The sequence below is a fragment of the Hemiscyllium ocellatum genome, chromosome 6, assembly GCF_020745735.1.
Source record: "Hemiscyllium ocellatum isolate sHemOce1 chromosome 6, sHemOce1.pat.X.cur, whole genome shotgun sequence".
NCBI classification, from domain to species: domain Eukaryota; kingdom Metazoa; phylum Chordata; class Chondrichthyes; order Orectolobiformes; family Hemiscylliidae; genus Hemiscyllium; species Hemiscyllium ocellatum.
Genome location: NC_083406.1, coordinates 3105670 through 3131213, shown reverse-complemented (window position 1 = coordinate 3131213; position 25544 = coordinate 3105670). Strand labels below are relative to the sequence as shown.

General features: G+C 37.6%; 1 protein-coding gene across 4 annotated transcripts in view; it reads left to right on the top strand.

Moving 5' to 3' along the window:
• tpp2 (tripeptidyl peptidase 2) overlaps positions 1-25544 on the top strand; it is a 98832-nt gene that overhangs the window by 55878 nt on the left and 17410 nt on the right. Inside the window, exons 19-25 of one of the 4 annotated variants that reach the window (XM_060825800.1) lie at positions 218-318; positions 3785-3881; positions 5718-5855; positions 6969-7213; positions 8461-8539; positions 9636-9674; positions 18413-18514. In XM_060825800.1, the coding sequence (XP_060681783.1) occupies positions 218-318; positions 3785-3881; positions 5718-5855; positions 6969-7213; positions 8461-8539; positions 9636-9674; positions 18413-18505 (792 nt within the window). In that variant the 3' untranslated portion in view covers positions 18506-18514. The remainder of the gene's footprint in view (positions 1-217; positions 319-3784; positions 3882-5717; positions 5856-6968; positions 7214-8460; positions 8540-9635; positions 9675-18412; positions 18515-25544) is intronic. The other 3 variants (XM_060825798.1, XM_060825797.1, XM_060825799.1) reach the window with 3 other exon arrangements.

Genomic DNA, 25544 nt, shown 5'->3' with positions numbered 1-25544 from the left:
GAAATCCATAGAATAACATGGTCAATGTGGGGTACATGCTTACTGGAAAAGGACATAACACAAGCAGGATGTTTATGCAAGTGCGGAATTGAGCAAACATATGAAAATATAAAGGGGGAATATGTTCAAAGAAGAGCTGGAATATTCTCTTAACTTAGCCAACATATATCCCTCAACCCACATAATGGATATATTTTTCATGTTTTTTTAAATTTAGCATGCATCAGATGGAATTACTCGTTTTGATGTGAGTTCTACATTAAAGTATGAGGATATCGCCCCCAGCATAAGTCTGAAGAGCTGGATTCAGTCTTTGAGGTAAATAGCAACTTCTATTTAGGATTAAGTGATCCTGCTCGATCTTAATTATTCTTCATTTGGTCTTAGTTTTTACATGTTCTATGACAATGTTTGGAAGAATGCTATATGTTCCCTTCCTAAATAGCAGTGTTCAGCACTGCTTAGAGAACAAGATCTTGTCTGAGGGCAGTATTCTAAAGTCCTTTGAGTTTTGTGAAATATCAATGAACTATGTACCTCAATCCTTATGTCTCCTTGGGCCTCTACTGTTTCTAGCTTCATGCCTTTAGAGAAAATACAATGTTCTCTCCTTCTTAGATCCAGAGTGGATAACTTGGCATTTGACTACAGTTAAATATGTTTGCCACAGTTTTTTTTTACACATATTTAACTTGTTATCTCCTTATAATTTTAGGTATCCATTATACTACTTACAATACCATATGTCTTTGTGTCGTAGTCATACAGCACAGAAATGGACTCTTCAGCCCAACCAGTCCACACTGACCATGTTCCCAAAATAAATAGTCCCACCTGCCTGCGCTTGGCCTATACCCCTCCAAACATTTTCTATTTATGAACCTATCCAAATGTTGGTTGAATGTTATAACTGTACCTACATCCACCTGCCAGTTCATTCTACACATGCACCATTCTGTGTAAAAACAAAAGTTGTCCCTCATGTTCTTTTTAATTTTTTCTCACCCACTTTAAAAGATATGCCCCCAGTTTTGACCCCCCCCCACTGTAGGGAAAAGACCCTTGTCATTTACCTTATCTATGTACTTTATGATTGTATAAACCTCTACAAGGTCACCCCGCAACCTTCTATGTTCCAGTGTAAAACCTTGCAGCCTATCCAGTCTCTTTTATGTCCTAAACCCTCCATTCCAGACAACATCCTGGTAAATCTTTTCTGAACCCTCTCCAGTTTAATAACATCCTTCCTAATAAATGGCGACCAGAACTGTACACAATTTTCCAGAAGAAGCCTCGCCAATGTCCTGTACGATCTCAATATGCGGTCCTAACTCCTATAACCTGGACAAGTAGAGTTCTATTCCAAGACACAGTTGTTAATGAATTCAGTGAATAGTTGTTTAGCTCCATTTTGATACATTCCTACCCCTGATTCAATGCTAGATTCATACAAGTTTGATATAAATCCGTTATTTAACATGTTCTTCATCTCCTTGTTGTCAGTTACTATATCAACATTCAGTTTGCAAGAGGTTATAATTGCTTTTGGCTGTCCTCTTCCATTTGTAATATCATTATGAAAATCCTTTACATGTCTCTTTCCATATTCCTTTTTTTGACTTACTACTGGTTACTTCATCCTTTGATATATTTATTGCTTCATTCACCAGGTCTTTGCGAGTTGCTTGCATGATTTTTCTTTCAATTGTTGTTTTCATTTTTTTTTCCTTATTCGTGATCTGTAGTTTTTTGTTAACAAATCCAGCTCTTGCCCCTTAAATTGTATAAAACAGCTCCCACTGACCTGCTGCCCTTTTGCTCCTTAACAGATTTGCCCAGTTTACTGTCACCATTACCTTATGGTCAGCCTTACCTAAATCTAGAATCTTGGTAGTGTTTCTCCCTTTCAAACATCACAGTCTAACTTGATCGCATTTGGATAAATTTTCCCACAGCTTTAGACTGTCAATTATTTAGCATGATTTGTCACATTGGCAGTGCTTACTTGTATTGTTGCAGGCAATTATCCTGACTTGCCATTTTTTTTAACAGAAATGCATCTGATGATTTGTATGGAAGTGGCATGCTTTGCTGGTCTGTTCACCTCTACACGCTCTGACTTTGCATTTCCTCCTGATATAAAACTCCCACTGCAGTCTTAAATCCCCTTCCATTTCTTAAACCTGCCATAAAGTTTCCACTGGCTGCCTGTCATTCCTTACCATTGAAGTAATTTCCATATTAACGACTATGGCTACTCAATCTCTTCAACTAATATCCTCACTTTCCATCTACCTTAGCATTTTGCAGCTATGTTTCAGTGTCCACCATTTCATAGCCACCAAATTGAACTGGAACCTCATTCCCTTTCTTTCTTATGTTTCATGACTTGGACTTTTCCCAGGAAAGCAGGTGGGCAGCAAAAAACAAGCAAGCTAAGCATTATGGCTAGCATTGAGTTCACTCGACCTGAAACATTAACTCTGATTTCTCTCCACAAATGCTGCCAGACTTGCTGAGCTTTTCCAGCTACTTCTGTTTTGATTATGACCAGAAAAATCATTTCAGCCCTCTGCTGTGATTCTGATGGTGAGAAAGAGAACAGACGACCCCCTATTAGAAACCTCATTAACATTGTGATGGCTATAAGAAAGGGCAATAATAGAAAGAGCGGAGTATTTTAGAACGCAAGGAATGAAAAATGATGTCAGGCATGCATGGTTAGAGAATGTTATCAATATAAGACAGAGCGCGGTCATGTGGAGTAGTTTGAATGTGAAAAGGAGTATTTGGAAGTTGATTTGCAGGGGCATAGTTAATTAATAGAAATGGGCAAGAAATAAATTGGTTTTGGTGTGAATTAATGAGTAATCTTGACAAAGTTATTCCCCTATCTTCCAGCCATCATGGCATTAATGAGGTTGTTAAGTTTGTAGGGAATGGGCCGTTCCCTTTTTTACTAGCAGGATCATGGTAGACATCTGATGTGGATTTGCTGACTGTGACATTTGGTCTGCCTGTTGTTTTTGCTGCCCCCCTGCTTATCTTGGGGAAAAATCCAAACCTGGAATACAAAAAAGAAACAGAATGAGGAGGTATGAAATGGTGGCCACTGAGACATAGCTGCAAGGTGCTAGGGTCAGATGGAAAATGGAATAATAATTGAAGAGGTTGAATAGCCACAGTCATTAAGATGATAATTATTTCAATGATAGGGAAGGATTTTGTGGACGTTTGCAATAAGTAATCTTCACAAAGTTAGCGAGTAAGGCATTTAAAAACTTCGTCCTGCGATTGGTGACAGCATGAATAAGAGTAAATAGGTTGAGGTATGGCATAATCAGGCAGTGTTCTTCGGTGGAATTCATATAATAATTAACTAATAAACAGTTCAGCCTTGCTGACTGAATGGATGTGAAATAGAAAGCTTAAATCTGCTGTTCTGGAGAGAGGATCCTGAAGCTAGATAGCTCTGAATTCACTTTCAGTATGGAATAATAGTTTCTAAATAAATTGCAAACGTGATGCAAAACATTTTCAGCTATTTCAGTACAATTTGGATGGTAATCCTTTATTTAATCAGATTGGTTCTTATCTTTCTTGTTGTTGTGACATAATGAATTCTACTTTTCTGTTTTTAATCTAAACCACATTGGGGGAAAAAAAAATCAAAATCGCCTTCACATAAATTAAAGAATTTGTTGCCAGGAGAAAAAGAATTGCTTTCCATAGAATCTTAAGTTTTTTAATGCAACATTTCTGTGTTTTTTATTTTAAATTTCAGACCAGTAAGTTCAAAAACGAGGCCTTTAGGCCCAAGGGATACTTTACCAAATAATCGCCAATTCTATGAGATTGCTTTAACGTACAACTTTCATCAAGTAAGTACTACAAATTAAGGGATTGAGTCACTGTGTGCTGCTTTAAATTACAAGTCTAGATTTTTAAAAATGTTGCCATTTAGACAACAGCAGCAAAGAAATTCCCTTATCCCTGTACTTTAAGAGTTGGTAGCCAAAATAATGAACGCTTTTTGTTGTTGTGTGTATTTTCCAGTGGAAAAAGCCGTAAAATATAGTGAAAAGATTTTTCACTGTGGCCACTATCTGGTGCTATTTCAAATATTTTAAGAAGGATAGAGGAATCAAAAACGAGAGGGCATAGGTTTAAGGTGAGAGCGGAAAGATTTAAAAGAGATCTGAGGGACCTTGTCACATGTACTCGAGTACAGGAATACAGGAGTCCAGTGAAAAGTGTGCAATGTCGCCATTCTCTGGCATCATCTTAGTCTTCAAAGATGGGATTAAAATCCGAATCATTAATTTAATAAAAATGACAAAAGAAAAGGTAACTCGCTGCCACAAAAACAATGCTACAATGTCCACCCTTCATTTGGCAAGCACTCAGGTGTCGCAGCTGGAAGACCACCGACTTCACCATCAGGTACCCAGGCCCAGTCACAGCCTGGAGCCATGCTGCCACTGCAACTATGAATAATTCATCACCATCTGGCCTCGACCAACATCGTTGCCGCCTTTAGTCTGCTGAAAGATGAACGGAGCATTTGTAATTGACTGAATGAACTGATGTTACTTCAATGTTGAATTGACAAGTTGTCTGTGCAGCATAAGCTCCCACAGAATTGATATCCCACAAACAGAAAGTGCTGGAGAAACTTGGTAAGTCTGGCAGCATTTATGGTGAGAAAAACAGATTAATGTTTCGAGTCCAGTGACCCTTCTTAAGAAAAGGTCCTTCTGAAGCAGGGTCACTGTATTCAAAAGGTTAATTTTGTTTCTCTCTCCACAGATGATGTCAGATTTGCTGAGTTTGTTCAGCACTTTGTTTTTGTTTCAGATTTCCAGCATCTGCAGTTCCTTGTTTTATCACAGAATGGTATAACCACTTCACACATTCCAAATTTTGGGATGATTTGGGAGGCATTCTTATTTCTCGCAGAACAAAACAGGTCTACATTAGATATTAGTTAAATTGTTATGAGGCTGATGAACAGTGCTTACCTAATAAAATGTATGCCTCAAAAGAACTTCAGTGCTGATATTTCCAAGTCAAGCAGACAAATCTTGGTAAAAATAATAAAAGAAGATATATCACTCTGTTACAAATAAGATTAGATTAGATTAGATTACTTACAGTGTGGAAACAGGCCCTTCGGCCCAACAAGTCCACACCGACCCGCCGAAGTGTAACCCACCCATACCCCTACATTTACCCTTACCTAACACTACGGGCAATTTAGCATGGCCAATTCACCTGACCCGCACATCTTTGGACTGTGGGAGGAAACCGGAGCACCCGGAGGAAACCCACGCAGACGCGGGGAGAACGTGCAAACTCCACACAGTCAGTCACCTGAGGTGGGAATAGAACCCAGGTCCCTGGCGCTGTGAGGCAGCAGTGCTAACCACTGTGCCACCGTGCCGCCCCAAAGAAGAGTACATCACCAGAGTTTATGAAGGAGCAGACAGCAGCCTTTACTCTTCAATGCTTTGATATTTAAAATATTCTCTAGAGTTTGGTTCCTAATGTTACTTGAAACTTGCTAACAAAGTGCCATGTGAGAAAAGTGGGAAGCATCCCCTCATTAAAGGCTTATTTTACAATAAATGTAGTTTTTGAAAATTATGGACTATCTTTTGAAGACTTTTATCTTCACATAATCATAATGCACATTTTATTTTTCTCTCTGACGATAGCCCAAGACTGGAGAGATTACTGTCAGCTGTCCCCTCCTGTGTGAGCTACTGTACGAGTCAGAATTTGATAGCCAGCTATGGATGCTGCATGACCAAAACAAAAAGCTGATGGGCTCAGGGGATGCCTATCCACACCAGGTAATGCAATCGGACTGAAATTTATTCCAAAACATTAGGTATGCACAGAGTACAGGTTTTTTTTTGTTCATTTGTGGGATATGGGCAGAGTTTTCTATAAAACACCTCTCCTGGTAGATACGACTACCATATTATAAATCTAATCAAATGTCAGATTGGTTTTGGCATTATATTCCCTCTTAGTTTGGTCTTTTTAACTTTGTGTATATGAGTATTTGTGTTTGCAACAGGGAGAAACATTCTGTCATCATCTACCCTGTAAATCATCGATCAGCGTGCTCCACTGATTTGACAGCAGCAGTGCGGTACCACCCTCTAGCCAAGCTCCTCCCATTAGACCAGCACAGCTGAAAGGCATAAAACAGCATTAATCTCCCTCTGTCTCTGTCTCTCACCCTTGCCCTCGCTGGCACTCTCTTTCTCTCCCCCCCCCCCTTCCCCCAACTTACATCTCCCTGCCACACCAGCACTATTTAAAGGGGTCATCAGCTACCTACTGTTGAAGTGCTTGTTAGAATTAAAATTTATGTTTTATTGTCATGTGTACTCAAGTACAGGAGTACTGTGCAAAGTGTATAGAGTCACCATTCCCAACATCATCCTAGTTATAAAAACCGCAATTTTTAAAAAAGTCTTAAATGCAAAATTCAAAACAAGACGTAAAATCCAAAATTATAATAGAATTAAAACAAAAGCAATAATACAAAAAAAAGCCAAGAAGAAAGGACAAAATGTCCAGATCTAAAGGTCTGTTTAACTATTTGTTCATATAAAAATGAATGGTTGTCATCAAAAAGCTGACAGTAGAATGTGGTCTGGAATAACCAAATCACTCTGCATCTGTAATGCACCCTATAGTTTGAGTATCCTTTTTGAATCATTACTAAAGTGCAAATAATTCTGTGGACTTCAGCTTTGACATGACAGTGAATCTGTAAAAGTAAAGAACTAATTTACCTTAAAGTTATTTAGAAATGCATTTTTAGTCTTCAGTTCCCCCCCACTTAACAAATATTGTGTATAATGAAACGATGCATCAATTGTTCATCTAAGTTTTAAACTGAGAAATAAGTTTCTAAAGAACAAACTGATATATACCTTTCTTTGCAACAGTATTCTTTGAAGTTGGAAAAGGGAGACTACACAATCCGGTTGCAAGTGCGCCATGAACAGCTCAGTGAGCTGGAACGCCTTAAGGACCTTCCAATCATTGTATCCCATAGACTCCCCAACCCTCTGAATTTAGATGTTTACGACAATCACAGCAATGCACTTTTAGGCAAGAAAAAGAACAGCAGTCTAACTCTGCAGCCAAATTCCTCTCAGCCTTTCTTTGTTACTTCTCTTCCTGATGATAAGTAAGTAAATATTGATAAATCAGAATCTTAATTTGAGTAATAAAACTGCATTTGTTTATATATCACTTTTAAGAGAGTAGAATATCACAAGATCCTGATATAAATGTTGAAAAACACTTAACACACGAGGGAGTATTAGGACAGGTGATCAAAATCTTGACCAAAGAGATTGTAAAGTGCATTTTAAAAGGAGGAGTTGAGTGATTTAAAGAATGAATTTCTGACCTTACAGCTTAGACAACTGATTATATGGTTGCCAATGGTGGGAATGATGGAATAGGTTCAGTGGAGGCCAGAATTGGAGAGCCAGAGGAGGTTGCAGAGTTTGTGTGATCTGGGGACTGTACAAGGCCATGGAGGGAATTTGAAAATGTGAGTAAAGACTTTCAAGTGATGAGTGAAGAGTACTTAGTACAAGTTTTATGGGCAGCAGAGTGAGTTTTACACGGGCTTGTGTTTATGGAAGCTGTGATGAGAGATTGACCAGGACACTGTTGTAAAACTTTAGTTAGGAAATAACAAAGCATAGATAGGGGTTTAAGCAGTAACCTACCACTACATCTTTTTGATACTTGGTGTAAAAATCTTATTGCTTCAGGAGTTGGAAGCACGTGTTTTTATGTGGGAATACTGAGTAATCACACCTGCCAACTCCTGTTCCTAACTTATCTATTCTTTTTATATTTTGCGTTTTGTAATCTTCACGGCCTCTATCTGGTGTCAAGAGTTAGAGGTCAAATGTTTTTCAGAGAGTGCTGAAATTCATTTTCAAAGAAAAAAGTGAGTACTTTACCTTAGCTTCACATGGTTCAGCAAATGTAGGGGTTAATACAGTCTCACCTGAGCTGTGTGAGCAACCTGCCTTGGTAAGTATGTGTTAGCAAAACCAGACATCCTTACAATTTAAAATCTACAAACAATGTCATCCACAGACATAATTAAAGCTACAGGATAATGGGTTTCCACATACGGCAAACTTCCAGGGAAATATATTTTCACTGGATATGGGCTATATAAATTCAGCAATACAAATTTTGACTTTCAAAATCAACAAGTAACTTGCAAATATTTAATGTCAGTAATTCAATATACACTTTCAGAGGCAAAGCTTGATGCTTTTATTTTTTATGATGTTTCCAAACAATATTTGCTGAATTTGATATCTAAAGGATAATGTCTACATTTAAAATGGTATCTCATTCTTTTTTCTTCTGTGCTGTCATCTAATTTATTACGATTAATTCTAGGATTCCAAAAGGAACGGGGCCAGGTTGTTACCTCTCAGGAACTTTAACACTGTCAAAGAGCGAACTAGGAAAGAAAGCTGTGAGTACATAGCTTTTCCAAATCTGCCGGTTTTGGATCTTTCTTCTACAATGAAGTATATTTCATCTAATTTATCTATTTCTTTCTGAATCTATTTCTCTGCTTCTTTAATACTTCCACTCAGCAATACCAGAACTACTTACTACTTTCTGCTTATGCATGCACCTTGGAATAGTTGAACTCAGGGATTGATTGGTTTTGGTATGTAGTAATGAATGCATTATGCTATTTAGGCATTTCGGGACAGAATACATTTCTCTCTTTTTTTATGAGCTGCTGCTCATCCCTCCACACATGCGAAAATATATTTGACTTTGTGTAAAAACACCATACAAATATAACAGACAGGACATATTAAGAGTGCATTATGAATATAAACACCACTTGCAGGCTTTTTCTACAAATTGCCAAATTCAAATAGTATGGATAAAGAGGATATAGTTACAAGTTGTTAAACTTACGTGTGTTAACACATCAGAATACAGAGCAATCTCTGTTTATTTACTAATTTTCCATTTCAAAATTATTGAAAATATTTATTGAATAAAAAATGGTTGATGTTTTATGTAGCTTTCAGTTCTCCACATTCTGTAGATTTAGTTATTTCTACCCATATGTTTCTTTACATACAATATATTTGCCGTATTTTTCTTAATATATAACAATAATTATCAACTGTAAATGTGTGCATGTGACAGTTTTAAAAATGTTAATAGCTGAATTGAAATATTTGGCAGTTCTATATTTTGTCCATATAAGTCAGAGATAAAAATGACTTTGATTGCTAAGCAGAATACTGTTCGGCGTAGGAGCGTTCAGTATAGCTTGATCTAAAATTTTGTTATGCTTCATTACATCTGTTTAGATCAAGATCTAGCTTTTCTCACCTGCTTGAACTTATATGAAATCTGCTGGATTTGGCTTATAAACCTATGTAATAAACACTGGTAAGGGAGTTCTTACTGTAGATCTTGAGTTGGGAGTTTTTGTTTCCTCTCAAAAAGGGTGCCAACAGAACCCCAAGATGTATTAGAAAAGGACTCCAAATTGTGCAGTGTCTGCATGTTTTCTTACAGTATGTTGTTCTGACTCCCAGGGGCAGGCTGCATCAAAACGTCAAGGAAAATTTAAAAAGGTACTGCATTGTCATCTGTCACTCTGCTATTTATTGTATTTCTAACAATATTTTGCACTCTGGATGAAATTTCTCAGCTCTTTCAATGCACATTGGAGCATTTATATATTTATATACTACTACTTAACTTCAGCTATGTTGGATGAGTTATTGTTCTGACTAAATAGACCTACAGTTGTAAGCATAATGTAATTTTTTAATTGTCATGCAGTTACCTTCATGACCAAATGAAATTGTTGTTTAGGAAGGTACTTCAGAATAAGTTATGAAGTTGGCTGGAGTTACCACTTGGCCATTTAATTTATTGATCCAAATATAATTCAATTACGAAGCTGCATTGCTAAAGAACGTCTGCAAACCCTTGCATTTGTTAAAGAATTAATGAGTTGTAAAAAGATTTCTAGAGACTTAGCCTTTAGAATAATGCTCTATATTTAATGTTTGGCGTCACCTTTGGTGTTGAGTATGATTGTGAATCTGAGATTATTTCATTATTATCTCAATCTTGTGCTTCATTAACAGAAGGCAAATTAGCTGCTGAACACTTAATGAAACCTTTAGCCAAACTTAAGTTTTGATATGTTAACTGGCTTGTAAAAAAAAATCAATGTCAGGAGATGGTTTCAGAAACAAAGTTTCTGTTACTGCATTATGATGAATCTTAGGCTGTTCTGGTATGATGCAGAATTCATTCGATCTAACACATTTAGAAAAAAAAATCTCTCATGGTTTTGGTAGCTCTTCTTAAAGAGGCATTTTTTTCTCTAACAAGTTATTATATATGTATAGTATAGTGCCAGAATACTGGTGGGAGCTAATGCAATTCCAGTAGTCATGAGGACATTCCCGTGAAGTTATAGACTAATCAATTTAACATCGACCTAAAAGTAACACAATGCCCAGAAAAGGAGAGAATAGAAAAACATTTAAAGTCAGCTTTACTGTTGTTCTTTTTCCATCAGAGGGAATAGACAATGTTGTTATGAAGGTATAAGAGATGTTGTACCTTTAAGAAAGTTGAAAGCAACCAAGGACTTAGGGAAGCACAAAGAGTCTGGAGAATTTACCATGTAACTTTTGGTTCAGAACAGCTAGAAATGGCTCTTTTGCCTGGAGACAAAAGCAAATTCAAATTCGGCCAATCAGTTTAAATTATACCCCAAAATACCAACCTACAATACCAACAAGTTTGAATTTAGGATATTGACAATATTAATAACCAATGAAACGCTCTGATCCTTTGGGGTATAAGACCCGGGAAAATTGAACAGTTGGGGGAGAACAGCCAAGCCACCAGCATGTACAGACTGCCCAAAACAAGGCTGTCTTAAAGGTACCTTTATTTATCAATGACCTGTGAAACAGAAATCCCTGAGAAGAAGAAAATCTACAAAGGAGGATACAGGGGAAGATTCAATAGCTGGTTGGTGTTGAAATTTGAAGTTTCAGTAAATCTTACTATGGGATTTTATCGAACTAGTATTATAGAGGGGAAAGTAAAAGAGAGGTTAGAAGAAGGAGTTCTCAGTAGTTGTTAATTATTCTCTGTTATACTTTAAGAAATAAAGTTAATTTATACTTTAAATTGTTCTTTTGGCCCCTCGAATTTTCACTGATTACTGCACGGGATAAATCTTTTCTGTGTTGCTGGTTTAAAATTAGCAGAGAGGTTTACCCCATGTCGTAAAATATTAATGCAGTAGATACAATTTATCTGGATTTTCCCAGGACCTTTAATGAGGTTCCTCGTAATAGAGTAATAAATAAAATCAGAGAACATGTGGAGTCAGAGAAGAGCAACAGCAGTACACTAATTGACTTTAAGACACAGAGTGGAGGTATGGGGTCATTATTAAAAGTGACAGAAAGTGGAAAGTTTAATGATGTAGTGTTTGGAATCTAAAGCACAGTTCACAAATATACAAATGACACTAAATTAGGAGCTCGTAAATACTGAAGAGAACTGCAACAAATCACAGGAGGGTATTAATAGACTTGCAGAATGGGCAAACGATAGAAAAATAAAATTCAAGGCCGTTAATATGAAGAAGCTTTTTTTTCAGTAGGAAGCCTGAGGAGGTCACATATTATTTGTAAGATGAAAGTGTAGGTGGTTGGGTGAATGACTGAAGCTTGCACCACAAATCAGGAGATTACTTGAAGAAAAACAAGCCGTGTACTCAGCCTCCTTCTGAGAGGAATCTGATTGAAAAGTAGGGAATAGAAACTGAGAGTGAGAGAAATACTGAACAGTTTAGGCAACATTGATGTAAAGAAACCAGTTTGGGGGAATGGTGGCATGGTAGTAAAGTCACAGCAGTAATAGTCCGGACAGCCAGGCTAATGATGTACCTGTGATGTTTCAAACCCCACTGCTGCAGCCAATAGCACTTAAATTCAATTAGTAATTCTAGAATTGAAAATGTCATTGTCACAAAACCCATCTGGTTCACTAATGTCCTGCAGGGAAAGAAATCTGATGTTCTTACCCAGTCTATCCTATGTGTGACTGCAGAGTCCAGCAATGTCATTGTTTCTTAACTGCCTTTGGAAATGGCTGAGCAGGCCATTCAGTTCAAGGGCAATTAGGGATGGATAACAAATGCTGGCCTTGTTTGCAGCACCCGTATCCCGTGAAAGAATAAAAGAAAACAAGAAAAAATGTTGATGTTTCTTTCCACAGATGCTGCCTGATCTGATGAATATTTCCAGTGTTTTCTGTTTATATTTCCGATTGCCAATATCTGCAGAATTTGTCTTTTGAAAAGTAGGGAAGTTATGCTAAACCTATATCAAACTATGATTAGACTACAATTAAGAGTACTGTATGCTATTCTGATCACTATATTATTGGAAGAATATAGAGACAGTGAGAATGGAGAGAACATTTCCAAGTCTGACACTGGAAATACTTGTGCTGTATATACATACACACACACCCACACACACATATATATATAATATACACACACACATGAGATAAGGACTGAAGGATAAGAAGTCTGAAGGATGACTTAATAGACCTTGACAATCATGAAAAGTTTTGACAGTGTGGATACAGGGAGAATATTTTCTTCTTGTGGGAAGAGTTAACTAGAAGCTGTCAATGTGATTTAGTCACCAAAAAAATCCAGTGATGTCTTCAGAAGCAAATCCTTTATCGGCAGAGTAGTGAGAATGTAGAGTTTGCTACCCCTGGGAGTGGCTGCAGCAAATATTATATATTTTCTAGATACAAGGTGTGGAACCTTGACAAGGATTTGAGGGAGAAGCAAGTTGAAGGTTATGATAGATTTACATGAGGAAAGCTAGGAAGAGGCACAAGTGGAATGCACACCAGCATTGACTGGTTGGGCTAAATGTGCAGTATATTATTTGTAATCCTGTAAAAGCTTTGCCACTTTGCTGATGTTTAGGAAAATATTACTGACAACCACAAATATTCAAACTTCGTTCTTGCAGGATGGAACATGAATCTTATTGGCTGATGTTCCTCCTTGAACGATATTATGGTTTTTCTACATTGCTGGTTTTATTTTCCAGACACGGGCTATTATTGCTGCATAATAAATGTCCATTACGTTGCATGTACAATGCTATGATATTCCAGAAAGGCAAATGTATATCACATAAATAGTTTGCTATTTATTCTAAGTTGCTTAATTTCAGTGAATCTGATGATTTGAACATTTTTAAGCAGAGTAATTTAATTCATTACGTTATTTATTACTGAATCAAAGTATGGGAAAATTTATATGTTGCTATAGAAAGTAACTAAATTGTCAGAAGTGGATACGTAATTTCTTAACTTCTAACCAATATCTTCTCTGTACTGTCCAATAAGATCTTAGCATCTTTCACTTGCAATAGCACACATGTATGCTTTGTTTAATTTTCTTGGCAGCTGTGACTCGCTCTGTTGATAGAATTTTTCTTCTATTATTTTAGACTCTTGTACTTATTTTCCTCAGCTTACCACTAGATAAAGGCATTAGTCAGTGTGCCATTCAATCACAAAAGGCTAGACACTCCCAGAATTGACACCTAGAATGTTCTTGCTTCTACCAGGACAATAACTGAAATATCCTGTATTGATACTTGCAAGAACTAGGTACATGTGGACATCAGTTAAGAGTGGGATTTAGGTTAGTTTGACTGGAGTTACTGGAGTACCGTAAGCACCTGTAAAGAGTTTGTTTCATCTTTGTTGAACATTACAGCATTATTTATCTACTGTGGTGAAAGTTTAGCTTGGAGTAAGAAAACAATAAAGCATGAAACATGGGAAAAACCATAAGGCCCATCAGATGCATCTTTCATATATAATCTATAATAAATCAGTCAGTAAAACTTCTGATGGAACTTCCTGTTCTGGATTGCTTTCCAACAAACATGTGGTCTGAATGTTGAAGCAAATCTAAAAATGGAGAAAATAAAAGTATAAAAAGAACAAATTCAAGATTCCTTCACCCAGAAATTAAAGTTATTAAATTAGTCCGGCTTGTGCTTTACTCTTACACAACCTCATTTTAATTTAATTCCAACAATATATGGGCTTGATTTATTATGACTGATTTTCTAGATTCTTCCTTCACATTGTTACTCAGTGATCCATACTGAAAGTGTTGTGTATTGAGTGAGGACAGGATTCAACTTGAATGTGATGCCCATTGTTGTCAAATCGTTTTGTAGTGTTTGAAATTAATGCTCATTTGTGCGTAGTGGCTGTTCATGTGAGGTACTTGTGGAAATTTAACAAGATAAGACATTATTCCTTTAGAAAGAGGAGATTGATAAGAGAAGAAAATATTAGTCAGAAAGTAACAAGCAATAATCAGAAAAATTTAAGTCTGATCTGAGTGATCTCTATGTTTTATAGTTGGGATTTTCAGAGAAGACTGTCTTTTAAAGTCAGCAGTCAGGTTGCATTTACAGAGAAAAGTACAAATGTTATTTTGATGCATTTTGGATTGGTCCAAAATCTTTGTAAGCTCTAATAATTTTTTTTTCTATCACTTTATTTTACCCCATCTCATGATCCTTTTAAAAATGTAAGACAGTTATTTGTTACAAAATATGGAACATAAACTAATTAAGTGGATTATTCAGAGACATTTGCCATTGTCTATCGTACAGGCACTTTGCGGGATTTAGTTCTTTTGTTTCTAGGCTTGCTTTGATTGTGACATTCCCTAATGCAGGATGATGGATGCTCCAAGAAGTATTCAGTGGAATGAAGGCCATTGAGTAATACTTTACAGTATTGGTGAATTAACAAGTTGGTGATGACTCTTTTTGAAACTGATAAATTTATTGATGAAAGGGAGGGATGAAAGGTCTTGGCCAACAGCATATGACCTTGGTTTCCTCCCAGTTGTGGAGGGAATTCCTGCAGTCGATTGACTAGCTGATGGTTTTGTATAATGTATTCACATAGATCATGAAATGATGCTCAGCTTTACATCTCTGTTGTTGGCACTGACTTTGCCTGTGTGCTAGCTGTTTAAAATGTTTGACACCAACATGCACTAGTACTGCTCCAAGCTGAACACTTTCAACATTAAAGCAATCTAGTTAATTCTCACCAGAATCTTAATAGCCAAACCCTGTTTGGATTACCAGCTACCTGCTCTGGCTGAACTTGATCTCTGTTTGACCAGAGAATGAGTGACAGATTCCTATTTCCACAGTGTAATATTGCCATTCAGTGTCCATGCCACTTCTTTACCGATGCTGATACTCCCCCCTTTCTTCATTGCTTCTGGACTTGACCATTCTAATCCTCTCCTCCCTCCCACTGAAGTCAGAAGCACACAAACTCTAACTTATTTAAACCTGTACCTTCCATGTTATATCCTGTACTAAGTCCCTCTCTGCTAAATAGAGTTGCACTGATTCCTCATCATCCCAATATTTTGTTTATTTTCACTGTATTATGCCTAATCTACCATATTTTTTCAAACTTTGGTCTACTGTGTATCTATTCCATCACCAGTGGCAGAGTCTTTCTGACACACTGTCCCAAATCTTCTCAAAACTCTGTCCCAAGCAATTCTCTTCTGCTTTGTATTTTTCTCTCTCTAGTTTCTAGACATTTACTAAAGTTTAGTCTTTTATGCCTGCAAATACTTTCTCTAACTCTTCCAGCTTCCTATTTGTGCTTTTTGCCATCCCACTGCCTTTTCTGGAATGCTTTGATAAAGTATACAAGAATGTAATGCATTGTTGGTCATTTTATTTGGTTTTCCGTACACTGATGATATTGAAACTATGTCAGTCAGTTGTCCCGTTCTCTGCCCCAGATGCAGCGAGCTTATGTTTCTGAGATTAAGAGAACAGTCCCATCAGGTGATTTGTGAGCAGGTTAAATTCACCCACCTTTGTGCATTACTGAGAAAGTAATAGTTAAGCAGCTTTGTCAATTGTTTCTGAAGAAAAGCAAAACTTACCTGTGAATAAGTATTGTGTTTAAATTCATAAGTTGAAACAACTCCATCATTTTAATTTTTTTTTAATATGTTAAGGAACGAAAGCAATCTGTAATGCTGTTATGCATTTACTGTTGACTGCACTAGCAGTCTATGTATTTTGTTTAATTAATAGTAAAGTTATTACTGGCCAAACTGCAGAATATTACTGTAAAGAATTATTTTCTTTACTTCATCTGCTAATGCTTATCAGGGTAGGTCATATTGTCAGTCGGTGTTGAGCACAACACTTGATATCTGATGTAATAGGGTGTCCCATGGCATTATAAATCACAATTTCAAACCAAGCCACAGAAGGCTCTGGAGAGGTAGATGATCTAAAGCTTTGTTAGAGATGAGATAGTTTTTAAGGAGTATTTTAAATGAAGGAAGAGAGGTTTGGAGAAGGTTTTTTTTAATAAATAGATTTTACTTTATGGCAGAGGAAAAATATTACAACTCACACTCACTCCAGAAAGAGAGGGTGACTTCTGCCTCCTCCTCACATCAAGCCATTGGCTTATGTAAACAGATTAAACTGTTCTCCCATGAATAATATGGCAGTACTCCATCTTAACAAGTATTCCCAGATGTTCACATCTACTTATGAACATTTGAGATGCAGCTGTGTTTTCTTAATTTAGAAAAGATAGAAAATACAACTCCATCACTTCATCAATGGCTGAAACCTGTAACTTTCTTTACGGATTGAATAAGACATAGAAATGGTAAATGCTTACCTTTTGATAAAAACATTTTTATTTACATAATGAGTTGAGTATTTTTTTGATTTGACTATCTCCCTTAGATCTTGATGCAACCTGTGTAGAATAATGTGAATTTCTGGTACATGCTTAGAATTTGGGTCTTCAGTTAGAAGTAATGCTTAGTAAACCAAGCAGGATTTATGCCAGTGAAAATTCTGTCGGATAGATATAGTTCATCAACCATGATAGTTAATGGCAGTAGGCTGTGGTAGCCTCAAAAGATCTTTGGTACTCAAGTCTGATTGAAGGCATGCAGGCAAAGAAGCAAAATACAAATTTAATGGAAACATCTAGTCAGCTTTGCTGATTGATCTTTATAGTTATGTTCCAGTCACTGCTGTGATATTTTCTCATTAACCTGTTCAAAGAGGTTATCATACACCTCTGGAGAAGATCGGGCTTGAACTCAGGAATCCTGGCTCAGAGATAGGGGCATAATCCCATCCATCACTGCTGCAAGTCTTTCATGGTAACCTCAGCTGTTGCAGGAATTGAACCCCGTACTGTTAACATGACTGTGCACCTGAGCTCATCCGTTCCACTGGTCATTGATCTGTGATATTTTCAAAGCATCCTGTTCAGAGATGTAGTTACATAGCTCTGGAGAATGTGGGACTCTAATCTGGGTCTCCTGACTAAGAGGTAAGAATACTACCACTGTGCTATGAGAGATCTCGGTCACAGCTATGACAGTAGGATATATAATTGTTATTCAGGTGGTGAGCATTGACTGAGATTGTGCATGAGATTGTAAAGGGACATGCTGCTTGGAGGTATATAAGTTGGAGTTGAATTGTGTGAGGGTGAGAGATGGCTGGAGATTGGAAGCAAAGTTTGAGATTTTCTGGAGTGACACAAAGGCAGTGTAACTAAGAACCTACATATGCACATCGCAGTACAGTTTATTTGGAGGAAGTTAAAGGACAAGTTGCTCAAAGTGAGAACAAGTTCAGCCAAGTGGAAGAAGTGTGTGGTGGATGGAGATTGGTTACACTTCCATTGAAGGAAAAGGAGAATTTTCAGGTTATATTGTTGGTGGGTGAAACTGTAGAGGAATTAACCATCCATGGCAAAGGTTAGGAAATTGGTGACTTTAAGGTGATAGAGGGTTCAGAAGGATAAATTGTACACTGGACTATGAAGAATTGGAACGCGTAACCGAACTGACTGAGACCCAGAACCTATTAACATTTAAGAAAGAGTAAAGCAGTGTGGAATAAAAGAGGCATGGCTGATACATTGAATTAGACAACTGCTTGCATAGCAAATAAAAACCATCATGAACTAACTGGACAGTTGTTGTATTTGCAGCGTACCTAGAATGCATTTACTTTTATTATAAAATTGAACTTGTTTCAAGATGACACACATTTCTAGTTGCATGAGATGCACTTTGTTATCTCTTTCTCGTTCTATTCATATTTATTCAAGAACAAGTGCTAAGTAATTTAATTTATATTCATTTTTATCCCCATTTTAAAAATTATTTTTGCCCCTCTTTTAGGTCCCCCACGCATGCATAATTGCCCAGCTGAGAAGGTGGGAAAGCGACCTGCTCCCCAAGCCTCTTCTATTGCTGCTCTCTAACTACTGCTAGGAGCTGCAGGTAGTGACATGCCGCTTAATTTGGTTTTTGGCTTGGTTTTTTTCCCCACTCCCTCTTTTGTTTTCTTCCTCTCTATTTCCACTCCCTCTCACCCTCCATACTACACTTACCCAGTCCAAAATTCTTCAGCATCTTCCATTGGCAACCTGTAATTTGCAGTTACCAAATAAGAATTCACAGAGGTGAATACAGACTGAGTAGTTTTACTGCAGTTTGCTGGATGAACTCCCAAGTAAGCAAAACCATGACGGTAAAATTCCCTACAGGAACCATTTTCACATAGGAGCAGTAGCCACAGGCAATGCAGTTTTGCAATCCAGGCATCATCCCATTTCGGGAAACATCTGACTTGATCAGAAAATCTCGAACCAAGTTTTGGAACAGCATGCAAACATACAGGATGCAAATTTAAACATCCAACTCATTTCTGTGAGTGATGTTTACACCCACGTGGTTATCTGTGTTTCACTCTACATCTCAATATGAACTATATGCATTTATTCTGTTTATGCTTGTAACAAAATTCAAATTTTTCAATGCATTTCCAGAATAGACCCAAAGACATTTTTCGAATTCACTACATTCTTCAAATTAAAGTTAAACCCAGTAAAAGATGTCCCAGCACATCTTTGTGAAATTGCATACTTGTCAACAGAACAGAACCAGCTATAACTGCAAGATAAATACATTTGGGAGCTGAGTGAGAACTTTTTCTTGAAAGATCTGCTGGTCAGTTCACCTTGACTACAATTCCATAGTAGTCATCATTTATTTTGTTCATAAGATCAACCTATAGCTGGGGTATTGGACAGTCTGAGTTTCTATTCTTTGGATTTTTGAAAAATGAGGTTGATCTTCCTGAACCACTTGACAAAGAGTCAGTTAGACTCGAAACGTCAGCTCTTTTCTCTCCTTACATATGCTGCCAGACCTGCTGAGATTTTCTCTTTTGGTTCCTGAACCATTTCATGTCCTGGGAGGACTTTACAGACAGGATGCTAAAAGAATGTATTCCTTGTGCGAGAGACTAGAATTAGAGGACAGAATTCAAAAATGAGGGGTCTGCCATTTAAGGTGGAGATGCGGGGATTTTTCTTCAGAAGATTGAGAGTCTTTGGAACTCTGTTCCCCAGAGAATGGTCATTGAATAATTTTAAGGCATAGGTAACAAGATTTTTGACTAGCAGACATAATTGTGAAGTTGAGGTCACAATTGCATTAGGCATGATCTTATTGATGCCTAATAAGATTAGGCAGAACAGGCAAGGGGGTTCAAATTGCCTACATTTATTCCAAATTCATACGTTTGTATGAAACCATGTACTGCCTCGTACTCACTTCTGTGGTTGGACTGGCTGTGATACTCTGATATAGGAAAATATAAAAGTTATTAAAAGCAGTTATATGTAAACTCCCACAGGGTGTCAGTCCTGTTGCTGGAGTTGATCATGAAGTTCCTCGCCAATGGTAATGCTCATCGATCTTGTTGTTTGAAGCAGAATGAATGCTGGTCAGAAATGTACGAGTGGTAGATGGCTGAGACTTCTGCTGTCAGTGGAAAGAAGTGAAACTGTAGGTCTCACTGTGGTGGAGGCTTTGTGCACCCAAGGCATTGCAGTGGATGGTAGGGTTTTGAAGATCGCTGGGTAGAATGGCAGGGGGATTTTGGCTTGTTAGACCCTGATGAGCAATTGAGCAGAGAGTACCCTCTAAAGGTCAAACCCTTTCCTTCTGCTGATTTAGAAATTAAAACTAAACAGTTGCCCACACCAAAGATTCCAAATGTTTTTAATCAATCTGTTCAGATGCATTATAACTCACCTGTGGAGCATTTGGAACTTTAGCCCAGACTTTCTGGCCCAGAGGTAGGAACCACACTGCCACTTCACTAAAAACCCCAACACCAAGCATTCTTGCTGTTGCAATGTAGATATTTTCTCATCAAACTGTTCAGAGATGTTATTACACACCTCTGAGCAGATAGAACTTCAACTTGGGTCTCCTGGCTCAGATGTAGAGACACTACCACTGCACCACAAGAGTCCTCTGCTGTGGCTGCATAATATTGGGTCACTTGATGCTTTAGCCAGCTCAACTGCTCCATTGGTGGGTGGGCTAGCTAATCTAGCATCCTCTTCTGAACTAATCTAATCTGCTTTCGGGCCACTGCTGTTTGTCATTTTTATAAATGATTTGCAGGTGGGCATAGAAGGATGGGTTAGTAACTTGGCAGATGACACTAAGGTAGGCAGAGTTGTGGATGTTGTGGGTTACAGAGGGACATAGATAAGCTGCAGAGCTGGGCTGAGAAGTGGCAAATGGAGTTTAATGCAGAAACGTGTGAGATGGTTTACATCGGAAGAAGTAACAGGAATGCAGAGTACAGGGCTAATGGTAAAATTCTTGACAGTGTAGATGAGCAGAGAGATCTGTGTCCAGAGATGCATAGATCCTTGAAAGTTGCCACCCAGGTTGATAGAATTGTTAAGAAGGCATATGGTGTATTGACGTTTATTGGTAGGGGGATTGAGTTTCGGAGCCACGAGGTCATGCTTCAGCTGTACAAGGCACTTGTAAGGCTGCACCTGGGGTATTGTGTACAGTTCTGGTCACCGCATTGTAGGAAGGATGTGGAAGCATTGGAAAGGGTTCAGAGGAGATTTACTGGGATGTTGCCTAATATGAAGGGAAGGTCTTATGAGAGAGGCTGAGGGAACTGAGGCTGTTTTCTTTGGAGAGAAGAATGTTGACAGGTGACTTAATCGAGACGTATAAGATAATCAATAAATAGAATGGACAGTGAGAGCCTTTTTCCTCGAATGGTGATAGTTAACACAAGGGGACATAACTTTAAATTGAGAGGTGATAGATTTAGGACAGATATCAGGGTAGTTTCTTTAATCAGAAAGTGGAACGTCCTGCCTGCAACAGTAATAGACTTGCTGACGTTAAGAGCATTTAAATGAGCAGTGGTCATTCATACGGATAATAATGGTAGGTGAGATGGGCATCTGATTAATTTTGAAGGTCGGCACAAAATCAAGGGCCGAAGGACCTGCACTGTGCTATAACGTCCTATGTCCCATGTTCCTAAATAGTTTGTCACTCACAATTCACAAACCTACTATGTGTGTTTTAACTTTGTTTCTATGCAAGCTAGCTGCATTTTATACTTATTGTGAAATACAGTTGGTCTGCATTTTTTTTCTTGTACTGCTTTAATTTTGTAAACTTTCACAGCCCAAAAAAGTTTGTAGGCAGCACATAAGGACTGATGTTCTAGAGGCTGATTCCAAAGCAAAATTGCTTCAATAACATCAACACAAAATGACTCCAATGTTTTGAACTGAGGCAAATATGGAATCTGAGCTTTTTAAATGAGGGAAGAACAGGAGAATAAGGAAAAAAGGAAGGGATAAAAAATATGACAGAACAAAACTCAAAGGACAGAGCAGTGATCATCCTCAAGCAAGCATTTTGCAATTGTGAAAAAAAATCTGCATCTTAATTACTGTTGAAAGCAGACCTTTGTGGGTTTTGTTTTAATTTCTTCCAGTGATGTGGCTGTGATTGAGAAGCCAAGTATTTATTGCCAATCCTAACTGAGCTTTAGGAGGTGGTGGTAAGTCGCTTTTGAAGTTGCTGCAGCCTGTTTGTTAAAGTAAAGGTATACTTTTACAGGATTTTGAACCAATGATGTTGAAGAAACATTGACACATTTCTAAATCAGGATGTTGTTTAATTGATGTTCTGATGCCCTTGACTCTCTGTTCTTAGAGGTGCTACCAAAGAACCCCTGACAAGTCTTGAAGGTTATTGCCGAGAATGAGGAATTACTAATAAAATTATTCCATTTCTTCTTATGATTGATTTTACTAACAGTTGTAAATTTTCCAGTTATACAACATACATGACATGAAGTATGTTAATGATAGTGGGTTCCATTCCAGTGGTGGTTTAGGGTGCAGCAATTGCCTTCTGCAGTCCAGAAAATGATCAGAACAGTGTGATTTTTTTTTCTTCTTCTTACCAACTATGTTTCTGTCCACTTCATTAATCAGGGATTGATTGTTACTTTCGGCCCAGTTGTGGTTATTCACTTGATTGTCTCAGGATGGGTTATCATGGAAACAGCAAAGGAGGCCATTTAATCTAACGTGTCCTGTGGCTGTCTTTGGAACAGCTGTTGAATTAAATTAATCCCATTCCTGCTACTAGACTTTCTTAGCTGGCTTATTATTATTTCCACTTTCAATTGAATGCATTGATCTGCTTCCGCCACTCTTTCACATAGTATATGTCAGCTTATAGGAACATACTGCATAAAAGATTGAAAATCATTACATTTAATCATAAAATGTCAAATTGGTTTGTCAGAGTAATTGCTGAAAATGTGTTGCTGGTTAAAGCACAGCAGGTTAGGCAGCATCTCAGGAATATTCCTGAGATGCTGCCTAACCTGCTGTGTTTTAACCAGCAACACATTTTCAGCTGTGATCTCCAGCATCTGCAGACCTCATTTTTTACTTGTCAGAGTAATTGGAAATAGTCGCAAAACTGTACTTTATTTCTGGAATTTCTCTTCAAAGACCATTGTGATGTTGCTGTAGCACAGAAATCCTGTTGTATCCTTAAAAGATTACCTGATGTGCTCGGAAGACTCGCTGGCTTTAATTTAGTTCACTTGAATCCAGATAAATATAAGCATTTATATTGTGTAATTTTGAATTGTGTACAATTTTAGTATTTCCTAAATTTGTAAATGGAAAGTTATTCCTTTTTTTGGTTTAAGTCTGTTAATCTGAATATAATGTCACTATTGGCATTAGATATTAATCTGCATATTTGTCCTAACCACTTTCAAAAATATAGTGTCTATTTGTGTTTAATGTGCATGTTTACTAATGATGTACATTGAACTTACAAAATATTATTAAAGTCCAAATATACAATGTGACTTGGCGACAGTTGTGTAAATGATAAGAGAATATGTTATGGCAAATATGACCAAAATTGTTTGCCCAGTTTTCATTAGAATTTTTAATTAATCAAACAGAACTCGGGAAGTAAATTTTATAACTCAACGAAAGTCTTTCTCTGAACTGACAGTGGTCTTCATTACTGTTTTATTTCACTTTGCCTCTTTATTGTCTGCCTATCAATTACTAAACTCATTTTTTTTAACATTTTCAACAAGAGATTTAAATATTGTCAGTATAAAACCAAAAGATTGACTTCAGGAATTGTGTGGGATTGCTTGATAACAAAACAGGATTACAGTCAAGGAACTAATAGTAACCACCCAAACAATAATAACTAAGCTAGTACAGTCTGATAATTCAAAGACCTACCCATGGTTGTGAAACTTGAACAGGTTAATTAAAATATAAGTTATCACACACTTACATGGCAGGTCAGCCTTGAAGCCAGATCTACAGTACCTGGTGTAGGACCACTAGCACTATGTCACAGGACTCCTGTTGACTTGTCTGTGTGCATTATCAGGGCAGGTATTACTGCTGGTGTTATGTGATCTATTGGCAGAGCTACCCAAAAGCACCACTTGATTGATTGATTGTCATTGTTGAGGGTGTTGAGTACTGGCACATCATGTGAATTATTTGGAGCAAAAACATGAACAATTGACTCAACCAGCTTGTTTGTAAAACCATTTGACAAGCTCTTTAATGGGGATGGAGTGAGAGTTATAATATCAAGGCAGCACTTGATCGTTATGTAGCATTAAAGATCCCTTTAAAAAATACTAGTGTCACTGGGGGGATTCATGAGGCAAACATTGAGTGGTTGTGGTCATACTTGGTACAAAGGAAGATGGTTGTGGTTGTTCCAGGCCATTCATCTCAACTCTAGGACATCTCGACAGGAGTTCCTAAAAACGGTGTCCTAGGCCCAACCATCTTCAGCTGTTTTATCAATTACATTTCCTCCATTCTTAAAGTAGGGATATTTGCTGATGATTGTACAATGTTCCGCAATATTTGCAACTCAATATACATTGAAATAGCTTGTGTTTAAATGCCTAAGACCTGGATGGCATCCAGGCTTGGACTGATAATTGGTAAGTACCATCCATGCTACACAGTGCCAGGCAGTGACTGTCTTAAACAAGAGAGAATCTAACCATCATCCATTAGTATACAATAGCAATACAATAACTGAATCCACATTGATCAAAATCATTGATCAGAAACTGAACTGAACAGCCTTGTCAATACTGTGGCTACAGGACCAGGTCAAAGACTAGGAAATCTGTGATGTGTGAATCACCTCCTGTCTCTCCATTGCTTGTTGTTCACAGGACATAGTTGGAGTGCAATAGAATACTCTGCAGTTGCCAGGATGCATGCAGCTCCATAAAAACTTAAGCCTGATACTATCCAAGACAAAGCAGTTCACCTATCCACCATATCCTACATTCACTCACTTCACTCATGACTCACTGGGGAGCAGTGTATACCATCTTCAAGATAGACTGCAGCAAAGTGTCCTCCAAGTTGCTTAGCTGCTTAGAGGTTCTATACATGCTGACTATTGGCCAAGGCTCCCTTGTCAGCACCAGGATCTATGCACATCTAGAATGGCAAGGATAGTAGATACTTGGGAATACCATTACTTTCAGCTTCCTGCCAAACCGCGCACAATCTTGCCTTGGAACTGTATCACGAATCCTTCACTGTCACTGGATCAAAACCCTCAAACTCCCTCCCTAACTACACTGTGGGTATCCTGTACCCCAAGGAATGTAGTGGTTCAAGAAGGCAGCTCACTACGACCTTCTGAAGAGCAATTCGGTGTGAATACTGAATGCTGGGATTGCCAGAGATACCCATATCCATGAATTAATGAAAAATATATTTGTTACGGTGGTTTCACCTTTACAATTGAAATATGAAAATTTTAATGTGAAAATCAAAAGTATTTAGTCATCAGTATTGTTGACAGCTCAATTTAGTACTTCCTCATGGTACCAATAGCATGCCATTTTTCCCTTTGCTGATCGATCTTCATA